Source organism: Felis catus, chromosome B4 (assembly GCF_018350175.1).
Source record: "Felis catus isolate Fca126 chromosome B4, F.catus_Fca126_mat1.0, whole genome shotgun sequence".
Lineage (NCBI taxonomy): Eukaryota > Metazoa > Chordata > Mammalia > Carnivora > Felidae > Felis > Felis catus.
Window position 1 is genome coordinate 98,449,332 of NC_058374.1, and position 8,704 is coordinate 98,458,035.

The following is an 8,704-nucleotide window of genomic DNA, read 5'->3' on the forward strand; positions in this document are numbered from 1 at the left end:
AACATTCAGAAAACATGAGCCCACCTATCTTTTTTTTTTTTTTTACAAATGTGAATTCACCTTCTTGCCCAAAGTCACTTGATAGATTAGTAGCAGAAATAATAAATTAGTAGCAACCCCTGTCTTTTGGCTACCAGAACTATCCATGATGCACTCTACTATCTCACTTTTCTATTTCATGTGAACACATACACAGAAAAATGTGTGACTATTAAAAAATAGTTGTTTTATGGATTTTCAACCTTTCATAAAAACCATTAGATAACAATTTAAAGCATGTTCCTCTTTGAAAGAGTTGATTTTCTCAGTGCATATATTACAACTGAATGGGGAGAAAATAAAGACAATTAAACTTTCACAGTAAATTCCTTATACTTACCTTAATTTGTGTACTAAATATTTTAAACCTATATGATGTACATATTGTTTGAAGATCACTTACTTATGAAGAATTAATCCCCATCACTTGCTTTATATTGAAAAAATGGCTTGGATAATGGAGAATATCTATTTTATTTCATTTCATTTTTATACCAAAGGCTTACATATCTTCAACCCTATTGATTGCAATAGAACTAAGGAGTTCCTTCTAACTTCTTTTTGTGGCATATCATTGATTTAACATAAAGACTTCAGTACATTTCAGTGAGAAGTAAGGCAATCTAGTTAAATGAAACAAATAGAAGAGAGGTAATAAGGTGATGATGAACATCAATGCAAATTTTCAATGTCACAAAAGTGGTGCTGTTTTAAAAGTAAATTTGATAAAATACGGACAGAAAATTTAAACCTAGCCATCGTCCTGATTATTTGAATTTCAGTTAATGGTCTGCTTGTAATATATTTTGAAGTATATTTTATTGATGACCCCTCTTCATTAAATAAATTGAGGACTTCAGTTCCAGCTCTCACAATATGAGGAGGACTTAAGAAGCAGAGAAACAATCTTTTATTCTCTCCCATCAAAATCAAATATGCAAAGGTTCTCATGATAATTTGGACAGAACAAATTACATGGGAGACAATCACCATGAAGAACAATTGTCCACTATCAAGCCCTTTTAATTCCTTGCTACTCAAAGTGGTCCATGAACCAGCAGCATCAAAGTATGTTAGAAATGCAGAAACCCAGGCCCTACGTGAGACATACTGAACTATAATCTGCATTTTAAAAGATCTCTGAATGGTTTGTATGAACATGAAAGTTTAAGAAGTATTGCTTTAAAACAGATTTGCAGAAGGCATGAGAGAAAAGGAGTGGAAGCAATCTATTTAACATCTGTATTTTCTTAACTAGACATATCACAAAAAATAATAATATAGTATTATATACTTTTGTTAGATACTTTGTGAAAATTTTTATATTCACTGTCATGTTTAAATCTCACAACAAACCTATGTGATGAGAACTGTCCCCAACATTTTGCAATGAGAAAACAGATTTACATAAATAGATAGGACAAGTTCACACAGATAGTAACTGGTAGGAAGCAATCTGACTCAAGAGCTTGTGCACTTAATCATTATATTTTATGGATTAACATATGGCTACATGCAGATTCTGACCTATCAAAATATGGTACCAATTTTTGAGTGGAGAACATATAAATTGCGTAATAGCTGTAGTAGAAGAATAAATTCTATTTAAAAAAGTTTTATCATGTATGAATCTTAAATGGCCTAAGCTTTCAAAATCTTTTATATCTGCCAATTTGTGATTTTTAAGATGATAAAATACACAATCAAAAAATTTGGATGGGTACAAGCACTGATAAATTACTCCTAAACCAAATAAGGTTAATTGGTACTTAACCTTCATATGAAGTGAGATAAAAAAAAATGATTTATGTAACTATTTGAGAGTGTTCTGATAATCATATACATTAAGAAAGATACATGTCTATATTTTCCTTTATTCTGGAAAAGAAATTAAAGAACCAGAAAGGTACATATTTTAAAGTTTTTCTTTCTTTAGCTACAGCTATTTTTGGATATATTATAAAGATTCAAGAGGCTGCTCTATTTCAGTGGTGGTGGCAGGGACCAAAAAACTAGCAAAAAGTGAAGTACATACTACAGTATTTTTATTATGGTATATTCTAGTCCATAGTTAATATGATTAAAATAGCTCACATTTACTGAATGCTTGCTTACATGTAAGGCACTGTCACAAGAGGATTTTTTTTTACGCTATCATTTAATCTTAACCATGAAATAGAGACTAGCTTTATTCAGATAAATACAGAACAGCTAAATGTTGGATCTAGGATTTAAACTCCGGTAGATTGGATCTAATTCTCACATTCATGCTGCATAATTTTAGGGAAAGCTTCCTTTATTTCCCAGTATGCTTAACATGTTTCAGGCTTCCTCCCTCTTTAATAGAGACTGGACGTGCAAATTTCTCTTTGCATTATTTTAGAGATGTATATGATAATCTACTTATAATCACTCTGATTTAATGGACTTATAAATGAGATAAACGCCTTAGGTTCATGGGATCAGTATATGTGAATTATGTCTTTAGTACCTAGTTCTTATTTTTAAGACTGAAAGGCAAATTATATTGTAATTTGTTTCCTTGCACCATCTAGTGGATTTAAATGACAGATGCGGCAGTTAACTAGAAATAATTAAAAGTAAATTATATAAGTGAAATTTTCAAACGTATTCGGAAAACTGTTCCTAAAATCCTATTTTGGATCCTACCAAAAGGCGCACGTCATTATTTGCCATTTTCATGAGGGAATCAATTAGGCATGTGTGGTGAATTCATTAGGGAATGTTTAAATCTACAAATAAAATAACAGAAAACAGCAGCATCCTTGCGATCCATTTACATCAGAGATAAGGAAAGTCCGACAGGTTTAGCTCTCCGAACCAAACGAAATCGCAAACGGCGAGGCTTCTCAGGGACCTCCGCGGAGGGAGAAGTACCGCGAGTCTGCGCGGGACCAGTGCGCAGGCGTTCTGAGGGGGACCAGTGCGCAGGCGTTCTGAGGGGCGGAAGTTAGGAGGCGGGGCTAAGCCCGGACCTGGGAGCGGAAGAGGCCGGGGTTGCTGGCTGAGGCGCTGAGACCGTTTGGCGGTGAGTCCGGGGCCAGCCTGAGCTCAAAGTCCCAGACCCCGGGAGACGCCAGAAGAAACCGAAGGACTTGAGGTTCGGGAGCAGTCGCCGCTGGCTGCTGCTCTGCCCCCGCCCCCGCGGACGCCTCCGCCCCCGCCGCCTGAGGACGCGGCCCTGACAGGCCTCTAGGCCTAGGCGCGGCCCGAGGAGCCCGACGTGTTGCTGCTGGTGCTGCTGTGAGTAATACGAGCGCCCTCTCCACAGTCGTTTACAGATTAAAATGGAGGAAATTTCGTTGGCTAACCTGGATACTAACAAGCTAGAGGCCATCGCTCAGGAGATATACGTAGACCTAATAGAGGATTCGTGTTTGGGCTTCTGCTTTGAGGTGCATCGGGCAGTCAAGTGTGGCTACTTCTACCTGGAGTTCGCAGAAACTGGTAGCGTGAAGGATTTTGGCATTCAGCCTGTGGAAGATAAAGGAGCGTGCCGCCTTCCGCTTTGCTCCCTTCCCGGAGAATCTGGGAATGGGCCTGATCAGCAGCTGCAACGCTCACCCCCAGAATTCCAGTAGCTGCAACATGAGAGAGTCAGAGGGTGACCAGGACAATAACATAGACCGGTCCTGTGGTTTGGAGAAGTTAGGTATCTAAGTAGAAAAAGAAAAAAAAATAAAATAAATAAAATAAGACAAAAGTCCCAATTCCCATTGAAGATCCTAGCCTTTAAAAACCCAAAGTGGAGAATTTAGGAATTCGGATCCTTTTATAAGTATATTACCTGGAATCAGCTTTGAAACCCTGGGCAGGAGGAGCTGTGCATCCTGTGCACCGTACCGTGCAGGTCCAGCTCTACACCAGAAAGTGCACAAGTGTACTGTGTCCAGTGCACAGGTGAGCAGCTGTGTACCCAGCATATAAATCCTTTGGTTCCTCAGCCTTGCCGTCTGCCTGATGTCAAGGGCTTTCTCGGTTACTGACAGTTTGGACATAGCTGATGGTCAGGCCTTAATCACTGGGCCTCAGTGGGACTGCTCCTGTGATCTCTGAGCCTCTGATTTGGACTTCTCCAAGACAAGTGAAAGTCAGGTATGAGATCTGGATGTTAACAGTTCCAATTTGGGAAAACCAAGAAAAAGAATTACAACTGAATCTGGTAGGGGAAGCTCTGTGATCTTGGCTCCAACAAGAAGAAAAGGTCAAAGCTACCAGTTTCCCAAAGGTCCAGCATTACAGTGACTTGAACAGACTTGGGGACAAGGGCTAACCTTTTGCTGAACAGAGCCCTTTGTCTTGCACCCCACCCGGTGGCATAGGCTTGGTAAATGGACAACTTGGTTATCCGGGCAGGCTGAGGATTTAGTTATGATCCCTTGAAGAGGTAGCAGGGGCCTCTGCAACTATGCACGATCTCTTAAACTGCAAGATTCATATCTGGATATATGATGCTGTGAACAACAGTTTGGTGGGGCAGTCATTTTCCTACTCTGAGTTACTTTAGTGTTACCTAGCCAGTCCGTGTGTCTGACTTGGTCATTATGCCAGGTCACTGCCTGCCTCTCATGCCCGGGGCAGGCCTGAATTACTGAAAAGTATAATGGCCATGCAGGAGACTGTGATTTGAAAGCTGAGCCCAGAGGGGACCTCTTCCAGCTACCTTCAGTGTTAATGGGTTAGTGCTAGGAGCCAAGGAGCAAGACTGGGTTGTCTCTCATCTGACTGCAGTATCCTATTGAATGCCCCTGTTCCTTGGGTTGGTCAGTCAAAGCTCTGTTACGGTGACCATCTAGACTGTCCCCACCTCTGTCCCTCATGAGGGGCAGCCCCTTCCATTCAGTCCCATTTGGACATTCTTGACAACAAGAGCTGTCCTTTTGTTGTCAGAAGTCAGGGAATGGGATAGGCAAGGATGGGAAATGTGAGCCACATATCAAAACTACCCTCCACTTTACTCCCTGATCGAGGGTTTATGAAGTGTAGAGGGGTGAGAGCCCCAAAGTGAGCGGGAACGGTGCTGCTTTATTTGAAATGTTTTCTTACCTCATTCTGTGCCCCAGTAAGGGGCCCAGCCTCATCTGTCTGGCTTGGCCCCATGTTCCTACTGTCCCCTGCTCCACTGCCTATCTGGTGCAGCTCACGACTCCAGGTGCTGCCTGCCACCCTGCTTTCACACTGACCAGTTTCAATTCATCTCTCTTGATGCTCCTGCTTCTGAAGCCTGCCCAGTTTCCCTTTCCTTGGCTTGTTTTAAGTTTTTCTTTTCTTCTTCTTCTTCTTCTTCTTCTTCTTCTTCTTCTTCTTCTTCTTCTTCTTTTCTTCCAGGAGATCCAGAGAAGAATCTTTCTGAGGGGTTCCTCTGTTCAGATTAAAATGGGGAGAGAACATAATTTTTTGTATATGAAAGGCAGTGTCATGCCTAAGCATTTTCCTATAGGACTGCCTTGCTAGATGCCTTCCTGCTGTGTCTTACTTCATAAGGAGTTACATCTTCCCACCTCCACTTGGATACTCCCTCTTAGGACCTAAGCAGAAGACCAGTAAAGACTGACTGACACACACGGGGATGGAGTGGGTCCTGATCTGTTTTCTCTAAACCTTGCTGTGCATGTATCCTTATCCCAGAAGGAACTGTTTGCACTGTATGGACTAATTTGTGTTACATATAGACATTAAGGGAACCATAGTAATAGGGCTGGCTTCAAGACTGTCTATTATTGCATTCTCCCCCTGGAATTGTTCTGGTCAGGGTTAAGGTGTAGTTACAGATTGGTCTTCAAGAATTGTAATAACTTTTTAGAAAGTTAAAGCAAGAGCTAAAATAATTTTGGGTTATCTGCCCTTGATTTTATAGACATCTCCTTCTAAGGGGATACATAGGGAAAGGAGGATCTAAGTAAAACTCTGGCCTATTCCCAAATAACGTCTGAGAAACAGGCTGAAGGTAGGGTCATCGTCCACTCTTCCTTCAGGGAGGGAGCTCTGATTGTGATATTACTGTTTGCTTTCTGGTCTTTCTCTTGGTTAGAGGAGGAAGAAGTGGAAAGTAATTTTGAATAATCATTGGTTCATATTACCTCCCTCTTGGTTATTGTTTTTGTTTTTTGCCCTCCAGTTATTAGGGCAGGTGCCCTAGGCCTCTCCTGGTTGGGTATGAAGTGGGCTAGGTCCAACAGGTGCCCTGAGGGGACAAACTAACTCCTTTCTTTTCTGGGGAGTGAATGCTCCCTACCATATAGTTGACAGTGGTTAGGAACTCTCCCTTTCCCTACCTATCTTCCCTCTAACAGCAGAATTCCTATCCCTCCTTCCTTCCTCAATTAAGTATATTGATCACCCTGTAATTCTATTATGTATCTGAGTGTGTGTGTGTGTATGGGGGGAAGGGGTTCTTTACAAATTTTTGTGGTTTGTGACTTTTTCTTCCATACATTAGTTCCCACCACCGCATGTCCAGGGGCCATTGCCTGGCATTATCGCATGCTGGGATCATTGGGGAAGTGTAGTGAAGCTCACCACTGTCCTTTGTTTTGGAGATTATTATTTTTGCATAAGTAGTCCATCCTATACAGATTGCTAACTGTGTATTCCCCTTGCCCCTATGGCTGCTGGTGTAAATAAACTGCATCTCCCCATTGGTAAACAGTACTAATAAAATTTTAAAAAATGACTTTATTTAGACTGTATGTTCATCTTTTAAGATTATACATGTTTTTCAGGTATTGACATAGTAAAATAAATGTTGAATTGCTGTTGAACCTTTATCATTTTCTCCTAAATGGGAGTTTTATCAAAGTAGAGGAACTTTGTCCAACTTTATTTCTCCATCTAGTCCTACACATTTGGCCTTCTGCAACATCCAGTGTAAGAAACGAAGTAGGTGGTAAAGTAAATACAATCCAAGCCTGTCACTAAATGAGTCCAATATGAAAGTCAGTTCTCTTTGAGTGGAACTCCAGATACCATAATATATACATTTTACCACCTTTTCAAGCTCATACCCTTGCTCTCAAAAGACACATGATTCATAGCGGAAAATGAGTCGGCCTTTCTAAAGGTAATTTTTTTCCCAATACTTTTCATTATTTTTTTTACCCCAACTCTTTAGGTCCTTCAGTTTGTTTTTAAAGTAATTCTGAGAATTTTTATTCCTTTCAGTTCCGAATCCAGAGGTGGAGCACTTCTCTTAGAAATTATACATATTGCTTAGTGCTGTTCAAATTTACTTGTTGGCTAAATGTTCTAGTTCATTAAAAAAAAAAAAAAAGTCCCTTGGGGCGCCTGGGTGGCGCAGTCGGTTAAGCGTCCAACTTCAGCCAGGTCACGATCTCGCGGTCCGTGAGTTCGAGCCCCGCGTCAGGCTCTGGGCTGATGGCTCAGAGCCTGGAGCCTGTTTCTGATTCTGTGTCTCCCTCTCTCTCTGCCCCTCCCCCGTTCATGCTCTGTCTCTCTCTGTCCCAAAAATAAATAAACGTTGAAAAAAAAAATTAAAAAAAAGTCCCAAATTGGAAGTAGTATTTAGATGAGTAAAAATTATGATAGAAATGGGGCCAGCAGAAAAATCATCTCAGCACAATACCTCAGCGATGTTATGGACCTGTACCATGGTATTGAGTCACCTAACATTTAAATGTAGCTGCAACAAATACTTTTGGATTTTATTTTGTATGTTTAGATTTAAATTAAATGTATTTGGTGCTAACCTAATTTTCTGAAATGAGGATTTGCAAGATCTCAATGCTTACTGGATCCATTTGATTTCAGGACTTTTAAATTCTTCCTTTTCATGTTTTCTAACTAATGATCTTCATATTTAAAAAGAAAAAAAAAAGCATACCTTTTAACTCCCTGGATACTGCATTTTAACTACAGCATGTACCTTGAGGTCAGGAACCTAATTAATGGTTACTTGATGTTGACAAAGATAAAGACCCTGAAAATAAAGTATGCTCTGTAGTTAAGTATTCAGGAAGAGCTTTCTTTGCACACAGTAATAATTAGTAATAATTTAGTATTGGTCATAATAACTCATTAGGACCCATCTGAGTTACTTTGAAGTGTTATATATATATATATTTTTAATGTTTATCTTTGAGAGAGAAAGAGCATGAGCAGAGGAGGATCAGAGAGAGAGAGAGGGAGACACAGAATCTGAAGCAGGCTTCAGGCTCTGAGCTGTCAACCCAGAGCCCAACGAGGGGCTTGAATTCATGGACCATGAGATCATGACCTGAGCTGAAGTTGGATGCTTAACTGACTGAGCCACCCAGGTGCCCCTTATGTGTTATAATTTTTTAAAAAGGGAGTACCTGGGCGGCTCAGTTGAGCATCTGACTTTGGCTCAGGTCATGACCTTGTGGTTCATGAGTTCGAGCCCCGCACTGGGCTCATTGCTGCCCACGCAGACTCCACTTTGGATCCTCTGTCCCCCTCTCTCTCTGCCCCTCCTCTGCTTGTGCATTCTCTCTCTCTCTCTCAAAAAAGAAAAACATTTTAAAAAGTATAAAATTAGTATATTAATGTGCTAAAATAAAAGCCCAGCACTTATACTTTATTAAACACCTTTTCATGTTAGTCCTCAAAATAGTTACCTTGGTTAGTGCTGGTTCTCAGATCAGTTAGAGTAACATCAGACTTTAGA

The 8,704-nt window shown here is 40.4% G+C and overlaps 1 protein-coding gene across 1 annotated transcript; it reads left to right on the forward strand.

Annotated features, from left to right (window-relative positions):
• The first annotated feature begins 3,006 nt into the window (after positions 1 to 3,006).
• On the forward strand, positions 3,007 to 6,733 carry ATXN7L3B (ataxin 7 like 3B). Its single transcript, XM_006933896.4, has one exon. The coding sequence runs from the start codon at positions 3,348 to 3,350 to the stop codon at positions 3,639 to 3,641; it is 294 nt and encodes a 97-aa protein (XP_006933958.1). The 5' UTR covers positions 3,007 to 3,347; the 3' UTR covers positions 3,642 to 6,733.
• Positions 6,734 to 8,704: the final 1,971 nt, after the last annotated feature.